The 25,350-nt window shown below is 50.4% G+C and overlaps 1 protein-coding gene across 6 annotated transcripts in view; it reads left to right on the plus strand.

Moving 5' to 3' along the window:
- The window catches only part of LOC148143565 (uncharacterized), a 32,763-nt gene extending 11,524 nt beyond the window's left edge, over positions 1-21,239 (plus strand). For 3 of the 6 annotated variants that reach the window (XM_087974370.1, XM_087974374.1, XM_087974376.1), the window contains exon 2: positions 19,061-21,239. In XM_087974370.1, the coding sequence (XP_087830496.1) occupies positions 19,468-20,688 (1,221 nt within the window). In that variant the 5' untranslated portion in view covers positions 19,061-19,467 and the 3' untranslated portion in view covers positions 20,689-21,239. Of the gene's footprint in view, positions 1-1,899; positions 2,005-11,986; positions 12,180-19,060 lie in introns of those variants that run through there. The other 3 variants (XM_087974371.1, XM_087974373.1, XM_087974375.1) reach the window with 2 other exon arrangements.
- The last annotated feature ends 4,111 nt before the right edge of the window (positions 21,240-25,350 follow it).

Genomic DNA, 25,350 nt, shown 5'->3' on the forward strand with positions numbered 1-25,350 from the left:
TGGCTCTCCCCTTTTTTCCTCCTTTTGGCTTTGGCCAGTTGAATCTGTCCGGAACGGGCCTGGTCCTCCTGCCAATCAGAACCCCAGCCATTGTCTGAATGCGGAAGTTCGACCATGAGCTTCTGAAGTTGCTGTTGCTCCTCTCTCTCTGAATGAAGATTGAGCTTCAGTCCAGACTGCAACTTCCTTTCTCTGTTTAACATCTGGGAGTACCACACTCTCTTTTCTCGCCCTCTTTCCCATTTCTTTTCTCATCCTTGGGTTCAGCTGTTGGTTTGTAGGAGCTGAGGGAAAAAGAAAGTCAATTGAGGTGAAGGGACAGACTCTGGAAAAGGTTGGTCTAGATCTGTGCCTGTTAATCTTTGACAGGCTTTGTTTCCTGAGCATGACACATTTACTTGTCTGGCAAAAAAGGATGGCCTCTTAATCCATGTTGGGGATGGAAGTGGATTATGCTGTGGGTGACTTGCTCGTAGTAGTCCAATAAGTATTGGATAAGTAATCATGACACACAAACCGTGAGTTATTGACTGTTTATTTGGAACTCACGGGGAGAGCCAAGTCAACCTAATAGTCTCAAGTCACTCCGACGAGAAACCGAGTTGTGTGATTCTATAGGTTACAATCATTTAACAATTAGCAAACTGTTAATTGCAGGAAATTGAGCAAACTGAGACACTTTACCCAGCGACGTAGTGTCTGGACAGTGTTGGTTAGTAGCTGATGTGTACAATAGGTCCTTGCAAAGAGAAAGATATTCCCATGCAAGGAAAGAATTTGTTTATCAGGTAGCAGTACAGCTGCAAGGCAGACTGTCTCTGTTGAGTCTGGGAATTAAGGGTAGCTGGGACAATGGATAGATCAGCCCTGATCTTAATGAATGGCAGAGCAGGCTGGATTGGTCAAATGGCCTACTCCTGCTTCTATTACTATGAAACTGTAACCCTGCATTTCCCATGGCTAACCCACCAAACCTGCACATCCCTGGACACTGTGGCCAATTTCGTATGGCCAATCCAAATCGAGGCCAGTGAGCAATGTAGTGATGTGGAAAATGAACATCGGAGAACAATAGAAAGGGACAAGGAGAGTAAATGTATCAGCAATCGAACCTGGATACTAATGTCACAAAAACTGAAACGATACATGGTGAGTCTGAATGTGTGCTGCATTGTAACAAAAGTGAATGAATTAACTGCACACATTGAAGTGAATAATTATGGTCTTAGACTCCTCACAGAGACATGGCTTCAGGATGGCAAGGATTGGATCCTGAATATTGAGGTGTAGTCAGATAGGAAGCGAGGTAAAGGCAGAGGGTTGGCACTGCTCATCAAAGCACTGATCACACGGTAGTCTGGTGTCAGCTCGGGTTTCAGGGCCTGATTTCTCTGTCCTCTGATCTCCCTGTTCCCACAGAGTAAGATGTCGGTCTGTGCTCAGCTTTGCTGGACTTCTGCAGAAGCTTTCACGCCTCTTTTACAGCTTCCAGAACAAGACAACATTCAGTCAATCGAAAGCCACACCACAATCTACCAGAAATAGGGCTCACCCAGGATTCTGATAGGGTCCTACTTGAGGAATTCTCTCTCCCTTCAATGTAACTATTAGTATTGGGGCAAAGTAACTCGTGTGTCAAATCGTTTAAAGCAAAGTAGTCAGGAGAGGAGACCTTGAGCAATTAACTAGCTTTATTCATTGCCATTGGGGAATACCTCTTAGTTTAAAACAAAGTCCGACGTATTCCAATAAAATACAGAATGTTACAAGTTTTATGGTAAAACACAAGCCCCACTCTCCATTAATTATGCAACTGAGGGGCAGTCGTAAGGTTCACATACATTGTCAAGACCTACATTTCTTAATGTCTACAAAACTGAATGTTATCTTATGCTGCAGGTTCAGCGAGGCTCGAATTACCGATAAGGGACAGAGAGAACCAATCCATCATTGAAGCAGCACAGTCTAATGGCCTGAAGAGCAGAGACAGCCTGCAGCTGCAAGGTCAGGCTATCAAACCAGAATTCCTTAGCCAGGGCTCAGATAGCATTATGTTAACAGGCTACATTTTACTGCAAACATTGCTTTGTGACAAAATGGCTTCCATGCAGTTTTGTCAATTTTGATCAAATTCTCCCACAATCCCTCCTTTTTATTAAAAAGAAGAGATTGTGGGTGTCAGCAAAAAGGGGGATTATACCCAGAGCCAGTGGGATTGTCAGGGGTTGGTGCTTGGAGATCGGACTGATAGTCCTCGGGTTCAGTAAGGACAGGGGCAGAAGGCTCCAGGGATTGGGAATCATCATCAGGAATGGGAAATCTCAGCAATTGGGAGATCGCTGGAGAGGAGGGCCACATCAGAGACGAGCACAGGATTGTCTGCGGGGTGACTTTGATTTCCAGTCGAGGAGTTCCAAAGGCAGGGGAAAAGAAAGCAGCAAGTTGCTCAAACTCCATAAGGGCTCGCTTGGTACGAGTTCAGGATGGATAGGGATATGGGCACATACCTAGCAGCTAGAGTGGTTGACCTAAAAAAAAGCATTAAAAAAAAGTATTAAACTGTAATTCCTGTTTACTAGAGGTTATCAGGCCCAATCAAACATAGTTAGTGAAAGAAAGATAAGGAATAGTGCAGTGAAAGGCAGAATGATCAGGCTGAGCCATTCACGGATGAAGGCTGAAGATGTGTCTCTGACGGGGGTCTTCTGGTGTTCCTCCAGGAGGTGGCGCTCGTTTGCATTGTGTTGTGTGTGTCCATGCGGCCTCCCCTTGACCTTGATACCTGACCGGTAACCAGCAGGACTCGGAACGGGCCTTTCCATCTCAGCTCCAATATGCCCCAGTCCTAATGCTGAGGCTTGGCGTACCCATAAATGTAAATTCTGAAGAGTTTTGGTTAACTGATGCAAATATTTACCACTTGTCCAATATTAGAGTGTCAGCTGTTTCAGTCATTGGGATGGTTTGATTAATCTACTAAATACATCTACTCTTATTAGACAATATTCATAACAATGTACGTGAGGTGATTCTATGAAAGCAAGTTGTAGACAGGGAAAAAGGCTGACCAGGCAAGGAGGTGGTTAACAAACACACTCTCTCTGCCTGCCTGCGGCTCTCTGTCTCTTTTTTTTTCTGTGTCTATTTCCATGCCTGCGCCTCTCTCTGCCTGCCTGGCCTCTCTCTCTCTCTGCCTGCCTGCGCCTCTTCTCTCTGCCTGCCTGCGCCTCTCTCTCTACCTGCCTGCGCCTCTCTCTGTCTCTGCCTGCCTGCACCTCTCTCTGTCTCTGCCTGCCTGCACCTCTCTCTGTCTCTGCCTGCCTGCGCGCCTCTCTCTGTCTCTGCCTGCCTGCGCGCCTCTCTCTGTCTCTGCCTGCCTGCGCCTCTCTCTCTCTCTCTCTGCCTGCCTGCGCCTCTCTCTCTCTCTCTCTGCCTGCCTGCGCCTCTCTCTCTCTCTCTGCCTGCCTGCGCCTCTCTCTCTCTCTGCCTGCCTGCGCCTCTCTCTCTCTCTCTGCCTGCCTGTGCCTCTCTCTCTCTCTCTGCCTGCCTGCGCCTCTCTCTCTCTCTGCCTGCCTGCGCCTCTCTCTCTCTCTCTGCCTGCCTGCGCCTCTCTCTCTCTCTCTGCCTGCCTGCGCCTCTCTCTCTCTCTCTGCCTGCCTGCGCCTCTCTCTCTCTCTCTGCCTGCCTGCGCCTCTCTCTCTCTCTCTGCCTGCCTGCGCCTCTCTCTCTCTCTGCCTGCCTGCGCCTCTCTCTCTCTCTCTCTCTGCCTGCCTGCGCCTCTCTCTCTCTCTGCCTGCCTGCGCCTCTCTCTCTCTCTGCCTGCCTGCGCCTCTCTCTCTCTCTGCCTGCCTGCGCCTCTCTCTCTCTCTCTCTCTGCGGCCTGCGCCTCTCTCTCTCTCTCTCTGCCTGCCTGCGCCTCTCTCTGTCTCTGCCTGCCTGCGCGCCTCTCTCTGTCTCTGCCTGCCTGCGCGCCTCTCTCTGTCTCTGCCTGCCTGCGCGCCTCTCTCTGTCTCTGCCTGCCTGCGCCTCTCTCTCTCTCTGCCTGCCTGCGCCTCTCTCTCTCTCTGCCTGCCTGCGCCTCTCTCTCTCTCTGCCTGCCTGCGCCTCTCTCTCTCTCTGCCTGCCTGCGCCTCTCTCTCTCTGCCTGCCTGCGCCTCTCTCTCTCTCTGCCTGCCTGCGCCTCTCTCTCTCTCTGCCTGCCTGCGCCTCTCTCTCTCTCTGCCTGCCTGCGCCTCTCTCTCTCACTGCCTGCCTGCGCCTCTCTCTCTCTCTCTGCCTGCCTGCGCCTCTCTCTCTCTCTGCCTGCCTGCGCCTCTCTCTCTCTCTGCCTGCCTGCGCCTCTCTCTCTCTCTGCCTGGCTGCGCCTCTCTCTCTCTCTGCCTGCCTGCGCCTCTCTCTCTCTCTCTCTGCCTGCCTGCGCCTCTCTCTCTCTCTCTCTGCCTGCCTGCGCCTCTCTCTCTCTCTCTCTCTGCCTGCCTGCGCCTCTCTCTCTCTCTCTCTCTGCCTGCCTGCGCCTCTCTCTCTCTCTCTCTGCCTGCCTGCGCCTCTCTCTCTCTCTCTGCCTGCCTGCGCTTCTCTCTCTCTGCCTGGCTGCGCCTCTCTCTCTCTCTGCCTGCCTGCGCCTCTCTCTCTCTCTGCCTGCCTGCGCCTCTCTCTCTCTCTCTGCCTGCCTGCGCCTCTCTCTCTCTCTCTGCCTGCCTGCGTCTCTCTCACTCTCTGCCTGCCTGCGTCTCTCTCTCTCTCTGCCTGCCTGCGCCTCTCTCTCTGTCTCTGCCTGCGCCTCTCTCTCTGTCTCTGCCTGCGCCTCTCTCTCTGTCTCTGCCTGCGCCTCTCTCTCTGTCTCTGCCTGCCTGCGCCTCTCTCTCTGTCTGCCTGCCTGCGCCTCTCTCTCTCTCTGCCTGCCTGCGCCTCTCTCTCTCTCTGCCTGCCTGCGCCTCTCTCTCTCTCTCTGCCTGCCTGCGCCTCTCTCTCTCTCTCTGCCTGCCTGCGCCTCTCTCTCTCTCTCTGCCTGCCTGCGCCTCTCTCTCTCTCTCTGCCTGCCTGCGCCTCTCTCTCTGTCTCTGCCTGCGCCTCTCTCTCTGTCTCTGCCTGCGCCTCTCTCTCTGTCTCTGCCTGCGCCTCTCTCTCTGTCTCTGCCTGCCTGCGCCTCTCTCTCTGTCTGCCTGCCTGCGCCTCTCTCTCTCTCTGCCTGCCTGCGCCTCTCTCTCTCTCTGCCTGCCTGCGCCTCTCTCTCTCTCTCTGCCTGCCTGCGCCTCTCTCTCTCTCTCTGCCTGCCTGCGCCTCTCTCTCTCTCTCTGCCTGCCTGCGCCTCTCTCTCTCTCTCTGCCTGCCTGCGCCTCTCTCTCTCTCTCTGCCTGCCTGCGCCTCTCTCTCTCTCTCTGCCTGCCTGCGCCTCTCTCTCTCTCTCTGCCTGCCTGCGCCTCTCTCTCTCTCTCTGCCTGCCTGCGCCTCTCTCTCTCTCTCTGCCTGCCTGCGCCTCTCTCTCTCTCTCTGCCTGCCTGCGCCTCTCTCTCTCTCTCTGCCTGCCTGCGCCTCTCTCTCTCTCTCTGCCTGCCTGCGCCTCTCTCTCTCTCTCTGCCTGCCTGCGCCTCTCTCTCTCTCTCTGCCTGCCTGCGCCTCTCTCTCTCTCTCTGCCTGCCTGCGCCTCTCTCTCTCTCTCTGCCTGCCTGCGCCTCTCTCTCTCTCTCTGCCTGCCTGCGCCTCTCTCTCTCTCTCTGCCTGCCTGCGCCTCTCTCTCTCTCTCTGCCTGCCTGCGCCTCTCTCTCTCTCTCTGCCTGCCTGCGCCTCTCTCTCTCTCTCTGCCTGCCTGCGCCTCTCTCTCTCTCTCTGCCTGCCTGCGCCTCTCTCTCTCTCTCTGCCTGCCTGCGCCTCTCTCTCTCTCTCTGCCTGCCTGCGCCTCTCTCTCTCTCTCTGCCTGCCTGCGCCTCTCTCTCTCTCTCTGCCTGCCTGCGCCTCTCTCTCTCTCTCTGCCTGCCTGCGCCTCTCTCTCTCTCTCTGCCTGCCTGCGCCTCTCTCTCTCTCTCTGCCTGCCTGCGCCTCTCTCTCTCTCTCTGCCTGCCTGCGCCTCTCTCTCTCTCTCTGCCTGCCTGCGCCTCTCTCTCTCTCTCTGCCTGCCTGCGCCTCTCTCTCTCTCTCTGCCTGCCTGCGCCTCTCTCTCTCTCTCTGTCTCTGCCTGCGCCTCTCTCTCTGTCTCTGCCTGCGCCTCTCTCTCTGTCTCTGCCTGCGCCTCTCTCTCTGTCTCTGCCTGCCTGCGCCTCTCTCTCTGTCTGCCTGCCTGCGCCTCTCTCTCTGTCTGCCTGCCTGCGCCTCTCTCTCTCTCTGCCTGCCTGCGCCTCTCTCTCTCTCTCTGCCTGCCTGCGCCTCTCTCTCTCTCTCTGCCTGCCTGCGCCTCTCTCTCTCTCTCTGCCTGCCTGCGCCTCTCTCTCTCTCTCTGCCTGCCTGCGCCTCTCTCTCTCTCTCTGCCTGCCTGCGCCTCTCTCTCTCTCTCTGCCTGCCTGCGCCTCTCTCTCTCTCTCTGCCTGCCTGCGCCTCTCTCTCTCTCTCTGCCTGCCTGCGCCTCTCTCTCTCTCTCTGCCTGCCTGCGCCTCTCTCTCTCTCTCTGCCTGCCTGCGCCTCTCTCTCTCTCTCTGCCTGCCTGCCTGCGCCTCTCTCTCTCTCTCTGCCTGCCTGCGCCTCTCTCTCTCTCTCTCTGCCTGCCTGCGCCTCTCTCTCTCTCTCTCTCTCTGCCTGCCTGCGCCTCTCTCTCTCTCTCTCTCTCTGCCTGCCTGCGCCTCTCTCTCTCTCTCTCTCTCTGCCTGCCTGCGCCTCTCTCTCTCTCTCTCTCTCTCTGCCTGCCTGCGCCTCTCTCTCTCTCTCTCTCTCTGCCTGCCTGCGCCTCTCTCTCTCTCTCTCTCTCTCTGCCTGCCTGCGCCCCTCTCTCTCTCTCTCTCTCTCTGCCTGCCTGCGCCTCTCTCTCTCTCTCTCTGCCTGCCTGCGCCTCTCTCTCTCTCTCTCTCTGCCTGCCTGCGCCTCTCTCTCTCTCTCTGCCTGCCTGCGCCTCTCTCTCTCTCTCTGCCTGCCTGCGCCTCTCTCTCTCTCTCTGCCTGCCTGCGCCTCTCTCTCTCTCTCTGCCTGCCTGCGCCTCTCTCTCTCTCTCTGCCTGCCTGCGCCTCTCTCTCTCTCTCTGCCTGCCTGCGCCTCTCTCTCTCTCTCTGCCTGCCTGCGCCTCTCTCTCTCTCTCTGCCTGCCTGCGCCTCTCTCTCTCTCTCTGCCTGCCTGCGCCTCTCTCTCTCTCTCTGCCTGCCTGCGCCTCTCTCTCTCTCTCTGCCTGCCTGCGCCTCTCTCTCTCTCTCTGCCTGCCTGCGCCTCTCTCTCTCTCTCTGCCTGCCTGCGCCTCTCTCTCTCTCTCTGCCTGCCTGCGCCTCTCTCTCTCTCTCTGCCTGCCTGCGCCTCTCTCTCTCTCTCTGCCTGCCTGCGCCTCTCTCTCTCTCTCTGCCTGCCTGCGCCTCTCTCTCTCTCTCTGCCTGCCTGCGCCTCTCTCTCTCTCTCTGCCTGCCTGCGCCTCTCTCTCTCTCTCTGCCTGCCTGCGCCTCTCTCTCTCTCTCTGCCTGCCTGCGCCTCTCTCTCTCTCTCTGCCTGCCTGCGCCTCTCTCTCTCTCTCTGCCTGCCTGCGCCTCTCTCTCTCTCTCTGCCTGCCTGCGCCTCTCTCTCTCTCTCTGCCTGCCTGCGCCTCTCTCTCTCTCTCTGCCTGCCTGCGCCTCTCTCTCTCTCTCTGCCTGCCTGCGCCTCTCTCTCTCTCTCTGCCTGCCTGCGCCTCTCTCTCTCTCTCTGCCTGCCTGCGCCTCTCTCTCTCTCTCTGCCTGCCTGCGCCTCTCTCTCTCTCTCTGCCTGCCTGCGCCTCTCTCTCTCTCTCTGCCTGCCTGCGCCTCTCTCTCTCTCTCTCTCTGCCTGCCTGCGCCCCTCTCTCTCTCTCTCTCTCTCTGCCTGCCTGCGCGTCCCTCTCTCTCTCTCTCTCTGCCTGCCTGCGCCTCTCTCTCTCTGCCTGTCTGCGCCCCTCTCTCTCTCTGCCCGCCTATGCCCCCCTCTGCCTGCGTGCCTCTCTCTCTCTTTCTCTTTCTCTCTCTCTCTCTGCCTGCGCCCCTCTCTCTCTGCCTAGCTGCGTCCCTCTCTCTCTGCCCGCCTATGCCCCCCTCTGCCTGCGCGCCTCTCTCTCTCTGCCTGTCTGCGCGTCTCTCTCTCTGTAACACTCTTCAGCTTTCTACATGTCTCAGTTAATAGTTGCCCAATGTGTCCTATATGCCAAATTCATTCATGTCTGGACATCCTGAAACGAGCAATTATACTTCAGATTTCTACTCGCCAATTAAAACTAACATTGGGCACTCAAACAGATCGGGGGCACCTTGAAGCATGCCACGGACCTCAGTGTGGGTCCTGGGCTTATCAAATAGGGTTTCACCTCTCGTAACCCTGGGGTAAGCAAATTCATTATTACTAACTTTGTAAAGCACAAGTGCTCTCAGCAACATAACATCAGGACACGAGGACCCTGTTGCGTTCTCTCACTAGTATCTTGTGACTGAGTAGGGAGAATTGTATCATCATTTCTAACAGCATTTTTGTCCCTGGCCAGCTTTCCCCTTTATTTTGGACACAACAAAAGCAGCAACCACCCTCTATATTTCATCTCTCAAAGGATATCGGCCGGTGACCTGGCAGGACCCGGGTATCTCCTGCCTGACTCGCCAACTGTGGGGGATGGAAATAAAGGCTCATGTCAGGAAAGAATTTGTTTATCAGGAAGCAGTACAGCTGCAAGGCCAACCATCTCCGCTGAGCCTGGGAAACACAAGCTTTACCAAGCAGACACTAAGCTGAGATTCAAAATGGTTTCCAGGCTTGAATATGTGACAAAATGGCTGACCAAATCTAACAATTCTCCCACATCATCGCAGGGAATAAAACAAGAAAAATGAAACAAAATTAGAAATAAGTAGGGGATCATGCTTAATGTTGGTTCATTACAAAGTAAACAAGAAATACAAGTCTCCCAGGATTCGTATGGTGCCCTACTTGAGAAATTCTGTCCAACAAGTTGAATTGGAAGCAGTAGCTTTCAGAGTGCAGCTCCTTCATCAGGGGATTGTGGAATATAAAATTGTAAGACACAGAATTTATAGCAACAGTTTATAGTGTGATGTAACTGAAACTATATATTGAAAAAGACGTGGATTGTTTGTTAAGTCTCTCATCTGTTCGAATGACCATGATAGTTTCAGTTCTTTCAAATGTAAATCACAAAACCTTTTAAAATAGTTAAATCCTCAAGTGAACTTTACCAATTGGTGTCGTGTCAGTCCAGATAATGTATTGAAGGTGTGAGCTCCCCTGTGTGAGACTGTCTGTGCCACAATGGTTAAACTGATTTACAGAATCTTACATGGAGTCATGCAGTTTTTGAGCAAAGTAAGACATAATTCTGCAAGTACGAATTCACCCAACAAATTTGTGCGTGTGTGTGTGTATGGGGGTGGGAGAGAGAATGTATATTTGCAGATACATTCTATGTGCATTTTTTTTAAGGAAAAATCTGCAGGCAGTCAATACATGTAATAGTTTGTAAATTCGACTTTGGAAACAGAATCAGTCTGACTCAAGATTGGGATACAGGCAGACTCTGACCTCACACCTTTAATGCATTGTCTGAGCTGAGATGTGAGCTTTTGCTATAAAACCTTGTTATCTCGAGAAGGTGACAACAAGAAGTTCTGGGGTTTACATTGGAATGATATCTGCAACCTATTTGAAAAGGTGGAAGACTTAACAATCCAGGTTTGTTCAATATACCATTTCAGTGGCAGGACACTGGAATGTTTTGATCTAAATTGTGTCTTAGGATCTTATCCTCCACAACCACCTGATGAAGAGGCAGCACTCCAAAAGTTACTGCTTCCAAAGAAGCCTGTTGGACTACAACCTGGAGTTGTGTGATTCTAGAATCTGGTTTCTAGTATCTGCAGTCCTTGTTTTTACCGAGTTGATTTTAACCCTACAGCGAATCCTCTTGCAAGGATGCCTGCCTTGAAGAAGTTTTCCTCCTCTCTCTACAAGAATCTCAAGGAATCCCTCTCCCACTGCAACTTCCAGGTCATTTCCTCTGCCCTGAAGCTCTTCAACCATGTCCTGAAACAGACTTGCTACCACAGCCACATTTGCTTCCTCAGTGCTTGTCTCCGTAACCAACTCATCCTACACAGATTCCGGACCACCTTTAAACCAGCAGAGTTCGGATCCGAACAGGCCACTCCATCCTCCTGTCTGACCTATCACCTTCATCCCCACCCCTATTCATCCATTGTACTCTTTGCTACCTTCCCCCACCCTCCTCCCTGACCTATCCCCTCCATCCCCACTCCCATTCACCTATTGTACTCTACGCTACTTTCTCCCCACCCCCACCCTCCTCTCATTTATCTCTCCACCCTGCAGGCTCTATTCCTGATGAAGGACGTTTTCCTGAAACATCGATTTTCCTGCTCCTCGGATGCTGCCTGAACTGCTGTGCTTTTCCAGTACCACTGTAATCAAAAGTGGATTGGCCATGTTGAATTACCCATTAGTGCCCAGGGATGTGCATGTTAGGGTGGATTGGCCATGCTAAATTACCCATAGTGCTGTGAGAAACGAACCCCACTTAATCAATAATTTTCAGTCCGAGTCAAAGAGTTCTGAAGCAGCACATTTATTCAAACATCTTGCAAGATGGGTGGCTGTATGAAGAGAGACATACCCGACAGTAAAATACAGAGTGTTTTATACTTTTCTGAGGGCTCTCTCGACACCCCAACACTAAGCAATAAACCTATTATGAGTGTCTATTTCATTCTATCCCTTTATTTGGTGATTCCTTGCGCCCGTTATTCCTTCATTTGGTAATTCCCTGCACCCAAGCCTAAGCCTATCATACTTATTAATTACCTCGCTTGTTTTTCTTTAAATCTGCCTTATTTGGCTGTCCTTGTTCGTTACAGCCTTCCTGTTATTTTGTCCAGTTCCTCTCATCTTATCGAACCGTCTGACTTCTGAGATCATCCTTTAATACCTTGATAGTCCAAACAGCGGACCTACAAACTATGAGCTTATTGCGAAATGCCCCTGCTGCCCTTTTTTTTGTGGTCAGCTACAAGTAATTTCCTTGCTTAAAACTATTTCTTAAAAGACCCTTTACATTCTTTAAAATCAACGTACACCTGACAACCTGAAATTTATCTCTCTCAACCCCAACCCCAACCCCAACCCCGCGCCCCTCTCATTTATTTCTCCACCCTGCAGGCACTCTGCCTCTATTCCTGATGAAGGACTTTTGTGCGAAACGTCAATTTTCCTGCTCCTCGTATGCTGCCTGAACTGCTGTGCTTTTCCAGTACCACTCTAATCTAAAGTGGATTGGCCATGCTGAAATACCCATAGTGCCTAGGGATGTGCACGTGAGAGTGAATTGGCCATGCTATATTATCCATAGTGCCTAGGGATGTGGAGGTTAGGGTGAATTGGCTGTGCTAAACTACCCATAAGCGCCCAGGGATGTGCAGGTTAGGGTGGATTGGCCATGCCTAAATTACCCATAGTGTCCAGGGATGTGCAGGTTCGGGTGGATTGGCTGTGCTAAACTACCCATTGTGCCCAGGGATGTGCAGGTTAGGGTGGATTGGCCATGCTAAATTACCTGTAGTGCCCAGGGATGTGCAGGTTAGGGTGGATTGGCCATGCTAAATTAGGCATAATGTGCAGGTAAGATGCATGATTCAGGGTTAAATGTAAGGGAATGGGTGTGGGTGGGTGACCCTTGGGAGGTTCGGTGAGGCCGAGTGGCCTGCTTCCACACTGTGGGGATTCTCTGAAGGGAGGGGTTTTTTGGAAAGTGTTTTCTCGTCCTCGTCTGCTGCAGGCGTAGCGCATGCGCGGTGCGGCGGCCCGCTGTTGGCAATGCCCCGCCCCTTCAGCTGTCACTTTTCCTCGCCCCGCCCCTAGTTTCTTTGTGACATCACAACGCGGAAGTTGCCCTGTCAGTTTCAAAGTGAATCTCCCGCCCTCCTGACGACTCTTCATCCTGGGAGGGAGACAGAGATGGGTGGAGGGTAAATTGGTCACTTGTAGCAACGAGAGTGAATGCAGAGAGGGAGCAGACTCCGCAAACTCAGGTATGTGTCTTAGTTAGCCAGGTGGGGAGGGACTGAAGGATAGAGATTGGGAAGTGGGAGGGCTGGATATCTTTTCTGTTTTTATTTTTAAAATGCACCCGATTCCCACCAATAACTGCAACAGGTACAAGTACAGCACATGCAATATTCCTCATTGCAGCTTCAAGCAAGTTTTGCATCCTCTGTTCTTCCTCCACTTTGGCTCCGCACATTCAGCTTCTTTCCCTCATCCACATTCCTCCCCCCCCCCCCCCCCCCCCCCGCCCTGATACTCCAAGCTGACCCGCAAAAGATCGGTTTGTCCCTCCATTCTTTCCCGGTGGCGCCCATTACTCTTGTCGATTTCTTGCCTTATCCAGCCTTGTGCGTGAACAAAGTGTTAGCGTATATCCTCTTTCACTGCCAGCTGCTTCCTTGTTTCCGAAAGCAACATTTCCTCCCATTTTTCGCCGACACTGAGCCTTCTGACCTCCTTGATTGTGTGTTTTTTTTGTTTTTGCAGAAGCAGGAAACAGATGATTATAACTTTGTACGAGCATATCTAGCTTAACCTACACCCCCTCCCCTCACAGCACCTTATCTGTTTGTCTGTAACATCTACCATTGTTGGCAGGCACATTTCATGTATGCACATTTTAGCTAATACAAAAGCAATTATATATTTCCTTCACATAGCTTTCATTCTTGTTAACTCCACTCTTGGCTGAAACAATTATACCCTGGCGTTAGTTCATTTACCTTGCAGAAGCAATTATGGTTGCAGAAGTAACACTGCTTTACCTATATCCCACAGGGGTGACCCTACAACTTTGTATAAAATAATATGGGGCATGGCAAGGGTAAATAGACAAGATCTTTGATCTGGGATTGCTCATAGGTTTAGGGTGAGATTTAAAAGAAACCGAAGGGGCAACTCCTAAATACAGAGGGTGGTGTGTGTAAAGAATGAGCTGCCAGAGGAAGTGGTGGCTGCTGGTACAATTACAACCTCTAAAAGGTATATGAATGGGTATATATTGGGAAGCATTTAGAGGGACATGGGCCAAGTGCTGGCAAATGGGACTAGATTGATTTAGGATATCTGGTCAGCATGGACTGAAGGGACTGTTTCTGTGCTGTACATCTGTGATTCTGGCTTGCCATGAATGTTTGTCACATCTGTATGTTCAGTTTCTCCCTGGTGTTGGTGTTAACGCCTTGTTGTCTTATTTTGCTCCCCACATCCTGGGGACATTAACGATTTCCTATCTGGTTGTTCTGATCTGGACTGCCGTCCGGATCTTCAGATTTCTGGGATTGGTCAATAAACACACTTTGTCAATCATACAAGCAATAGTTTATTCTTTGATATTGCTGGGTCGGTAGACTCTGATCAGCCCAGAAGGATTAGATTAATTCCCAACAATGTGGAAACAGGCTCTTCGGCCCAACCAGTCCACACCGATCCTCTGAAGAGTAGCCCAGCCAGACCCATCTCCCTCTAACTAATGCACCTAACATTATGGGCAGTTTAGCATGGGCAATTCACCAAACCTGCACATCTTTGGATTGTGGGAGGAAACCCACGCAGACATGGGGAGAATGTGCATACTCCACACAGCCAGCCCCCTGAGGCTGGAATCGAACCTGGGACCCTGGTGCTGTGAGGCAGCAGCGCTAATCACTGGGCCACCGATGAGTATTCCCAGAGTGCCAAAAGAATCCGCCAACTTTTACAGAGTTTGTATAGAACTTATGTACATTGTTTAGAGTCAGACATTGAGCATGATCACATAGTAACAACCAATCAGATCCCGCAAGGTCCTCATGCATTTTTGACTTAGCCTAGGGCGTCACGGTGGCTCAGTGGTTAGCACAGCTGCCTCACAATACCAGGGTCCCAGGTTCGATTCCAGCCTTGGGTGACCGTCTGTGTGAAGTTTGCACATTCTCCCCGTGTCTGCGTGGGTTTCCTCTGGGTGCTCCGGTTTCCTCCCAGAGTCCAAAGATGTGCAGGTCAGGTGTATTGGCCATGCTAAATTGCCCATGGTGTTAGGTGCATTAGTCAGAGGGAAAATGGTTCTGGGTGGGTTACTCTTTGGAGGGTCAGTGTGGACTGGTTGGGCCAAAGGGCCTGTTTCAAACTGTAGGGAATCTAATCTAATCTATCATAATTTCTTGTAGACAACTTGTTCTTGGAATCGTATTTGTCGTGTCAGGTGGTTAGGATTAAACTGTTACTTCTGCGATTGATGGTTAGGTTCAAATTTGCAATTTTTTTTCACTGGATTGACATCAGTCTGTGGTTTCTTGTTTGTTCTGAGTCGTGAGTATCTGCCTGACTCAGTCCCACCGAGTTAGCCAAGCAGAAGCCATTTTGTCCGACCTCCCATGTTAAAGTGGAGATTTGAGGTGGCCCTCAGGAATCCTTTGAGAACTCAGACCTGTAAAGCCTCTCTCTTGGTTTGTCCTGGAGATCATACTCTTTGGAAGCCTGGAATAAAAATCTCTCATCATAAAGTCCCAAAATGCAATTCAATTCAATCCATAGTAGATAAGCACTAAGAGTTAATTCTCTATGGGATTCAACAGCCTCAGCCCTAAAATGGTCTCTCTCTCTCTCGTGTCCTTCTGAACTCTCAAGACAGCAAAGATTTATTTTGTGAATGCCCCGCTTGCAAGAGGTAGTAAGAATCCATTATAATGGACAAGATCCACCCATTAATTACACAGCTATGGATAGTACCGAGTCTTGTTTCAGGGTCAGATTCAAATACTATCATTCATTTCACAAGGGAACGGCTGTGAATGTTATCACTTGGTGTCCTGTTCACACAGATTCACCGATGATAAAGTAAACGTTCTTAATTGCCTTACAGCATCTTGTTATCGCTTGGTGAGCCCAGGTGTCCCTCTCTTTAAGTTCTCTCCTCTTTCTGAGCCTTCCTGCCTGTTTATTTTCTAGTGCAGTAAATGTATTCAATAATTCAGCATTACATTTTAGTCTGAATGTTTAAAGACAAGTTTTAAGGCTATAGACTTTATCACCCAGATGCACACACCCTCATTCCTCCCTTTGATTGCACCGCGATCACTGAAAGAGAAGGCTCGTCCAAACAAATGCCCTTCAAGGTGGTCCAGCCATCAACATCCTGCAGAGCAACACCACCATCTTCGCAGCTCATCTGGTCATATTTATCATCGCCATCGACACGTGTGGGTGAACCATCTGATCGCAAAAGCAGGATCTTCTGGGGCAAATCTATATCACTAAGGGACCTCATAAGCCTAGCAATTAAACACCTAACAATACCAATACCGACAAACAGACATAGCTAAATTGCTAAGCCAATTGTACCATGAGCCCGATCTGCAGTTTCCCCAACTGATCCCTTCAGTCATTCTGTCAAGGAATACCTGGATCTCTTCTTTTATCTTAGTTAATATTGCCAGTGAGATCGGGAATGCCCATAGTGCATTTATCTTGGACAATGGTGCAGACCTCACCCTCCCGGACGAGTATATAGTCTAAGGCATACCGATTCTGCATAGAGTAAAGACACAGGTCTGATAATCCCAGTTTACTCTGTTCCAGAGCCTCTTTAATCTTATTTCCTTGAATGGTCAGGCCGCAAAAGAGGGAATTGCGGTTCTGTTGACTTGTCACCCCTGCCGATCCTTCCAACCCCAGGGTACTCTGGATTCCCCAGCCTATCGGGTGTCCTGTATTGTCACCCAGTCCCTTGGGATCCTTCCAGTTGGAGCAAGGTTGGCTGAGACCGACCGCTGCATCCTCCTCAGATGGAGGTTCCATCGACTTGTCCACTGGCCAGGACAAGGTACTGTTGTGGGAACAAGGACTCCGATAGTGACCTTATGAGGGACATCTTTGCCATCCAGGACAAGGAAATTCGTAGCTTTACCTTAGCTGAAGAAATAATAGTCTGGTTTGGTGTATATTAGGGAGAGTTTGTCAAACTAGATTACTGAAATGTTACAGCAGGGGGTCTGGTCAGGTCTACAGGAGTAAAGGGTCGACATTTTGCAAGAGGAGTTGCTTGAGCGCTGTAAAAATGGGCCAAGTGACTCGAGCACTCGCACTGTATAGGAGACAATGGTCCTCAGAATGCTGTTCCCATTGGGCTCTCCCTCAGCTCTATTGTACATGGTCTTGGTGACAGTATCAGGTTCTGAAAAGAGAAAAGGCCTATAAATGCACAAGGGAAGGGTTCCGTTCCAGGTCCATGTGCCGCATAAGGCCTGCTGTACCCCAGCCAGTGTTACACCAGCTGTTTGTATACACAGACCCAAGGTATTGGAAAGTGATATTTCTCTTCGCGGGGTCGGCAGTAGGAAGTCTGACGAATAGAATGGAATCGGGGACTGGGGACGGGGCAAGTAAGTCATCTCCCGATAGAGAGGAGTAACATACTACTGCCTCTGGGGTGAAGAGCGTTCTGTGGGCCTGTATAAATAAGTTGTTTGTGGATTGAGGAGTTTCCCCTATCAGGCTTCCCTTTTCTCGAGTTGGCCCGTCCTGCAAAAAGGGATGGTGTTCCTGGGCGTCCTTAAAATATTTACCATAATAACGGGGTTGATCATTTTTATCCTCACTAGGCTTGCGTCTGCATGTAAAATAAAAAAAAACATGGTAACGACATGGTAACTCCCACTGATTTCTACTGTCCAGATGGACCATCTGGTCTTTCTGATGTAAGAGTCCATTGCAATAATCAATCGTCATCACGTTCCACACGTCAAAGGCGTCTGGTCTGGTGCACTGGACGACATCTCCTCAGCATGGGTGGTGGATAATCTCTGATCATTCCTGGTCGCATCCATACTTAGTGGCTTTCCCCATCAGGATGTTGGACGTGATCAGAAAGGTGAGGAGATAGGCGATCCCCTACATGTCCCTCCTCCTAGTTCAAGTATCTGTAATAAGATTAACATTAGAACAGCAGCAAGATTCAAAAACCCAACCGGACAGGGTCCACTCCTTTTGTTGGGGTTCCAGGATTCTCTCCTCCTCTTCTCCACTTTTGATTTGGTGCGGTCAATCAATTTACAATGGTGCAGTTGGACCCAAGCTGAGCGCCCAGTGACTGTGACCGCCATAGGGGTGGGAAGTAAAACCTGGAAGGGGCCATCGCAACGAGGTTGGAAACCTTTGCCAGTCCAGTTCTTGACGAGCACCAATGAACCAGGCTCTACCCGTGACGAGGCTGAAAGGAAGGGAACATTGCTGTAGGCCGCACGCTCCTGGGAGTCAAAGGCACACACAACATTGGTTAGAGCAAGAACATAACCAATGATTGCTTTGGTCATGTGGTGGAAGTGGACTCAGAAGGGAGCCGAATCGTTCCAAGGGGTACGGAGGCAGTGACCAGAGAAACTCTCAGCTGGAGACATTCGTGTCTTGCCCACAGACATGGATCGCATCTGAAATAAGGCCACAGGGATTAGCATAACCAGGAGAGGCCACTCTCTGCCATTAATTTGGCAAGTTTAGTCTTGCATCTGGTTAAAACATTCAACAATGCCGGCCGCCTGAGGATGATAAGCACCATGCAGTTGCCGACAAATACAAAGCTGGGAACAGAGTTCTCCGTTAATATTACCTACAAAATGTGGTCCATTGTCCGAGCCAATGCACGCAGGTATACTGAAGCAGGGAATTATTTCCTTAAACAAAATCTTCGCCACAGTCTCAGCAGTAGCGTTAGGAGGAGGTTAGGCTTCAATCCACTTACAAAAGACATCAGCAATAAGCAAAACACATTTATAGCAACTCAACTCATTTCTCCAACTCAATGAAGTCCAGTTGAAGTGTCTCCAAGGGACCCTCCAGCAAGGGAGTTCTCGTAGAGATACTTGAACTAAGATGTGGGGGATCGCCTACCCACTGACCTGTTTGATCACGTACAACATCCTGATCGGGAAAGCCACTGACTGAGTATCGATGCGATCTGGAATGATCTGAGATTATCCTGGTGTCATTTGGTGCACCAGATCAGGCGCTTTCAACATGGAGTCGCTTGAGCGATGGCGTGAGCTGCCAGAGGAAGTGGTGGGTGCTGATACGATGACAAGTTAAAAGGCTCCTGGATGGGCATATGAATATGAAGGGTTCAGATGGGTCAGGGCCAAGTGATAGCAAATGTGACTGGAGTCATAGAGATGTACAGCACAGAAACAGACCCTTCGGTCCAACCCGTCCTTGCTGACAAGATAGCCAACCTAATTTAGTCCCAGCTGCCAGCACCCGGCCCATATAGGGGCCAAGTGATGGCAAACGTGACTAGATTAATTTAGTAAATCTGGTCAGGTTGGGCCAAAGGGTCAGTTTCCGTGCTGTGTAATTCTAATTGTCTTCAGTGAAAGCAGAAGTGTGGTTGTGAAGGCTGGACTTTCAGAGCATGTTTTGCCCTGACTGGGAGCAGAAGAGTTTGACTGATGTGTGTCAGTGTTAATGCCTTGATGTCTCATTTTGCTCCCACCTTCTCTGGGTCATTAACCATTTTGTGTCTGGTCCTTCCTCAAGAAGCTGCGTTGCAGGTTTACCCTGAATTGACACTTTTTTTTTGCTTCCCAAAATCAGACCTGCTCACTCTCAGCAGGATCCCAGTGTTGTGAAAGATATTAACTTTCAGGTGGAGGTATCCAAAATTCAGAGAGATGTCAGTCTTGATGTTTTTGCTTTTTCTGCCCCTGTAAGATCCTGAATCAGCACCTACAGGGGAATTAGTTAGAGCGGAGTGAGAACAGAGGGGGAAGAGAGTGTGGGATGGTACTTTCAATTTTGTGGAACAACAAAAGAATATTCCACAGCAAGTATAATTGCTTGTTCTGAATTTCTACCCTGCACTGACAGTGATGACTTTTGTAATCTCTTTTTGCAGAGTATTTGAAAATCTGAAGAGGGAAGTTTCAAAATCAACGGATGAAGGGCTTATGCCCGTAACATTGACTCTCCTGCTCCTCGGATGCTGCCTGACCTGCTGTGCTTTTCCAGCGCCACATTTTTCGACTGACTCTCCAGTGTGTGCAGTCCTCACTTTGATGTCAATGTCTGACAGTCACACAATCCATCGGGACCACAACGATTTTTGACTGTGATTTCTGAGAGAGGGATCAACGCTTTTTGGTTCCTGTTTGAGGACGTTTTCAGCATCAGTGGGACTTGACGAGAGACCCCACTGTTGCAGCGCACTGTGCGTGGAGCCTGAAACAGTTATACGGCCTGGAAAGGGGATTTCACGGCAGGGAAGGGCTCTACACTTGTTTGTGTGCAGCTGAAGCTGTGGCCATGGAGAAACCTGAGGAATCCCGCCCTGTGGAGGAACCGTGGAAGTGTGGCGACTGTGGGAAAGGCTTCTGTTTCCCGTCTGCCCTGGAGACTCATCAGCGCAGTCACACCGGGGAGAGGCCATTCCCCTGCACCGACTGCGGGAAGGCCTTCAGACATTCCTCCCACCTGTTGGCCCACCAGCAGAACCACACGGGGGAGAGGCCCTTCACCTGCCCTGAGTGTGGGAAGGCCTTCAGCAATTCCTCCACCCTGCTGACCCACCAGCGCACCCACACCGGGGAGAGGCCGTTCACCTGCCCTGAGTGTGGGAAGGCCTTCAGCAATTCCTCCACCCTGCTGACCCACCAGCGCATCCACACGAGGGAGAGGCCGTTCACCTGCTCTCAGTGCGGGAAGGGCTTCACCTGCTCCTCTCACCTGCGGAGCCACGAGCGGGTCCACACCGGGGAGAGGCCCTTCAGCTGCCCCGAGTGTGGGAAGGCCTTCAGCACTTCCTCCAACTTGCTGACCCACCAGCATGTCCACACAGGGGAGAGGCCATTCACCTGCTCTCAGTGCGGCAAGGGCTTCACCTGCTCCTCCACCCTGAAGAGCCACCAGCGGGTCCACACGGGGGAGAGGCCCTTCAGCTGCCCAGAGTGCAGGAAGGCCTTTACCCAGGTCTCCACACTGCTGACCCATCAGCGGGTCCACACGGGGAAGAGGCCCTTCAGCTGCACCGAGTGTGGGAAAGCCTTCAGCACTTCCTCCAACCTGCTGTCCCACCAGCATGTCCACACAGGGGAGAGGCCCTTCAGCTGCCCAGAGTGCGGGAAGGCCTTTACCCGGGTCTCCACACTGCTGAGGCACCAGCGTGTCCACACAGGGGAGAAGCCCTTCAGCTGCATCGAGTGTGGGAAGGCCTTCAGCACTTCCTCCAACCTGCTGACCCACCAGCGTGTCCACACGGGGGAGAGGCCGTTCACCTGCTCTCAGTGCGGGAAGGGCTTCACCTGCTCCTCCAACCTCCAGACCCATCAGCGGGTCCACACCGGGGAGAGGCCCTTCAGCTGCGCCGAATGCGGGAAGGCCTTTAACCAGGCCTCCCACCTGCTGACCCACCAGCAGGTCCACACTGGGGAGAGGCCGTTCATCTGCTCTCAGTGCGGGAAGGGCTTCACCCGCTCCTGCAACCTGCGGAAGCACCAGCGAGTTCACGTGCCATCACAGGGGGATTGAAGGAGTGACGGCCGAGTGCCATTATCGATTGGAATATCAACCCGGTTCCGGGGACTCCCGGGTTCGAATCCTGCCACGACAGATGGCAGAGGGAGGGGGTGGTGCGGGGGAGAAAGCCCCCATCTGATTCCCTCTCTCCCTTGTTAGGGAAGGGAACCGCCATTGTGGGAAAGGATTCACTCAGTCGTTCCAGCTGCATCCTTTACCCGGTCTGGCCTACACGTGACCCCACACCCACAGCAGTCTGGTTGACTCTACACTGCCCCTTCCTGACAAAGGAGTGGGGAGAAACTTACTTGGAGACAGGGTATGGGTTGAAATTGCTGAGTGAGGCAATACTTCCTCCGGGTTACGGCTGTACCAAGGATCCAATTACAAAGGGACAACTTGGTGCTGGCAGTAAAGACAGTGAGGGGGGTGGGACAGGGGAGGTGTGGTGTGTGCACTTTCACCTTGAGCTGTTCAAAAAGCAACTGCTTTTTCTCTGGCTTTTTGCAGGGGAATCTGAAACTGTAACAAAGTTGGGTTGCAATAAAGGTTACCTGAACTTACCACCGGGCTCAGACTCTCATTGAAAGCTTTGAGCTCCAAGAGGTTTTTGTTTTAAAGCTGCTCATTTCTTTCCGCCTCCTGCAATAAGTTTAGAACATAGAACAAAGAACATAGAACAATACAGCGCAGAACAGGCCCTTCGGCCCTCGATGTTGCGCTGACCTGTGAACTATTCTCAGTTCGTTCCCCTACACTATCCCAAAATCAACCATGCGCTTATCTAAGGAATGTTTAAATCTCCCTAATGTGGCTGAGTTGACTACTTTAGCAGGTAGGGCATTCCACGCCCTTACCACTCTCTGCATAAAGAACTTGCCTCTGACATCTGTCTTAAATCTATCACCCCTCAATTTGTACAGGTTGTAGGGGGACTTGGATAAACTGCAGAATTGGGCTGAGAGGTGGCAAATGGAGTTCAATGCAGCTAAATGTGAGGTGATTCACTTTGGGAAACTGACGTCACCATCCTAAGAAAAAGTCTTTCACTGTCTCCCCTATCTAATCCTCTGATCATCTTATATATCTCTATCAAATCCCCTCTTAGCCTTCTTCTTTCCAATGAGAACAGACCCAAGTCTCTCAGCCTTTCCTCATAAGACCCTCCCTCCAGACCAGGCAACAACCTGGTAAATCTCCTCTGCACCTTTTCCAATGCTTCCCACATCCTTCCTGAAATATGGGGACCAGAACTATATACAATATTCCAAGTGTGGCTGCACCAGCGTTTTGTATAGTTGCAGCATGATATTGCAGTTCCGGAACTCAATTCCTCTACCAATGAAACCTAATACACTGTTTGCCTTCTTAACAGCACTATCCACCTGAGTGGCAACTTTCAGGGATCTATGCACCTGGACTGCAAGATCACTGCCTTCCTGTTATTCTTCCCAAAGTGAATCACCTCACATTTAGCTGCATTGAACTCCATTTGCCACCTCTCAGCCAAATTCTGCAGTTTATCCAAGTCCCCCTGCAACCTGTAACATTCTTCCAAACTGTCCAGCACTCCACCGACTTCAGTGTCGTCTGCAAATTTACTAATCCATCCACCTATGCCTGTGTCTAAGCCAATTAAAAAATGACAAACCGCAGTCGTCCCAAAACAGATCCTTGTGGCACACCACTAGTAACCGGACTTCAGGCTGAATATTTTCCATAAACCACCACTCGCTGCCTTCTTTCAGAAAGCCAGTTTGTAATCCAAACTGCTAAATCACCCTCAATCCCATGCCTCTGCATTTACTCCAACAGCCTACCATGTGGAACTTTATCAAAGGCTTTACAGAGGTCCACGTACACCACGTCAACTGCCCTACCCTCATCTACATGCTTGGTAACCTTCTCAAAAAACTCTGAGGTTTGTGAGACACGACCTGCTCTTGATGAAACCATGTTGACTATCTGAAAATAAATTGTTGCTTGCTGAATGATTATAAATCCTATCTCTAATGTTCCTTTCCAAAAGCTTTCCTTCAACAGAAGTAAGGCTCACTGGTCTATAATTACCTGGGTCATCTCTGCTGCCCTTCTTGAACAAGGGCACAACATTTGCAATCCTCCACTCTGGTACTAAACCTGTAGACAATGACAACTCAAATATCAAAGCCAAAGGCTCTGCTATCTCCTCCCTCGCTTCCCAGAGAATCCTTGGATAAATCCCATCCGGCCCAGAGCACTTGTCTACTTTCACTCCTTCTAGAATTGATAACACCTGTGTGCAACTAACCTTGATCTTTTCGAGTCTAATATCTTGTACCTCATTCTTCTCCTCTGCAATATTCTCTTTTTCCTGAGTGAAGACCGATGAGAGATATTCATTAACACCTCTCCAATCTCCACAGGGCCCACACTCAATTTCCCACTTCTGTCTTTGATTGGCCCTATTCCTACCCTAATCATCCTTTTATTCCTCACATACCTATAGAAAGCTTTAGGGTTCTCATTTATGTGTTAAAGACTGCTCATGACCCTCTTTGCTGTTAACTCTCTCTTTAAATCCTTCCTAGCTGATCTGTAACTCTCCATCGCCTCATCTGAACCATCTTGCCTCATCATCACATAAGCCTCCTCCTTCTTTGTAACAAGAGATGCAATGTCTGTTGTAAACCACGGTTCCCTTCCCTTATCACTTCCTCCCTGCCTGACAGGGACATACCTATCAAGGACACATCTGTTCCTTAAACCAGCTCCACACTTCCATTGTCCCCATCCCCTGTATTTTGCTATCCTATTCTATGCATCCTAAGTCTTGCCTAATTGCATTATAATTGCCCTTGCCCCATCGATAACTCTTGACCTGTGGCATGTTCCTATCCCTTTACATTGCTAAATGAAACCTAACTGAATTATGGTCACTCTCTCCAAAGTGCTCACCTTCCACTAAATCAAACACCTGGCCTGGTTCATTACCAAGCACCAGATCCAGTGTGACCTCCCCTCCTGTTGGCCCTTCGACATACTGTGTCAGAAAGCCCTCCTGCACACACTGGACAAAAATTGATCCATACGACGTACTGGAATGAAAGCATTTCCAGTCAATGTTGGGCAAGTTAAAGTCCCCCATAATGACCACCCTGTTCCTTTCACTCCTACCCAGAATAATTTTGCTAATCCCCTCTTCCACCTCCCTGGAACTCTGCGGAGGCCTATAAAAAACTCCAAGCAGTGTGACCTCTCCTCTCCTGTTTCTAACCTCAGCCCACATTACCTGAGTAGACGAGTCCTCATCAAAAGTTCTGTCAGCCACCGTTATACTATCCTTGACTAACAAGGCCACGCCTCTCCCTCTTTTACCGCCTTGGCTGTTCTTAATGAAAGATCAAAACCCTGGAACCTGCAACATCCATTCCTCACCCTGCTCTCTCCATGTCTCCGAAATGGCCACAACATCCAAGTCGCAGGTACCTATCTGTGCTGCAAGCTCACCGACCTTATTGCGGATACTCTGGCATGGAAGTAGACACACTTCAAATCACTTCACTGTCTGCCAGCACATTCCTGTGACCCTGAAATCCTGTCCCTGTCCTTCCTACTCTCATCCTCCTGTGCATTGCAGCTACACACCCCGGTTCCCATCCCCCTGCTGAGCTAGTTTAAACCCACCCGAATAGCACCAGCAAATTTCCCACCCAGGATATTAGTACCCCTCTGGTTCAAGTGAAGACTGTCCTGTTTGTACAAGTCCCACCTTCCCCAGAATGAGTCCCAATTATCCAAAAACCTGAAACCCTCCCTCCTGCACCATCCTTGCAGCCAGGTGTTCAGCTGATATATCTCCCTATTCCTTGCCTTGCTATCACGTGGCACGGGTAACAAACCAGAGATAACCACTCTGTTTGTTCTAGCCCTCAGCTTCCACCCTAGCTCCCTGAAATCCTGCCTTACATCCCTATCCCTCTTTCTGTGGGAGATTAGAAATGTTTTTGCGGATGGGTGAGGGGGTGTAGTAGGGGGAAGGGAAGCGGAATTCTTGTAGCATGTAGCATACATAAGGCTAAGACTTTAATGAATATAGAGGGTCTTTTAAAGAAAATAGTTTTAAGCTAGGGAATAACTTTAAAGTGTTGTAGTTGACCACAAAAAGAAGCAGCAGGGGTATTTCACAATAAACCTGAAGTAAAGTGATTCCGCAACTTGTAAACTGAATAAGAAAGCGAACAGGCTCTGTTTTGACACGCATTTCTGCTTGATTGCAGAAGCGTCCAGTACTTAGAAGACTGTAATAAATTGTTCTTGTTTCCAAGGCTTTGTCTCAGGCTGATTGATTTGTGAGTGAGTTCTGTTTCTCACAATTGGGGGCCTCGTTCCGGGATCCAGGACTCAGACCGCTCGACACTCTTGGGATGACCGTGGAGGTGCACCTCGCCGATTTCGGTGATCTCCGACTCCCTTGCTTGTCATTCGCGGTTTGGGCGAGTACGATCCAGACTGGGAGACCCTGGAAACAAGGCGGGCAGACGCGGTGGGTTCTGTCGGGCAGCTCTTGTGCACAAGACCCGGGTAGGGAAAGGTCTTAAAGGATATATCCGGGTGACCGGGGGCAGCGGTATTTGCTGCAAGAATTGCTGCGGGACGGGGTGCACTGAAATGACCAGGTAACTCTGTGCACAG

This window comes from Chiloscyllium plagiosum, unplaced genomic scaffold (assembly GCF_037043375.1).
Source record: "Chiloscyllium plagiosum isolate Xiang-an unplaced genomic scaffold, Cpla_swu_hap1 HiC_scaffold_27, whole genome shotgun sequence".
In the NCBI taxonomy this organism is placed as follows: Eukaryota; Metazoa; Chordata; class Chondrichthyes; order Orectolobiformes; family Hemiscylliidae; genus Chiloscyllium; species Chiloscyllium plagiosum.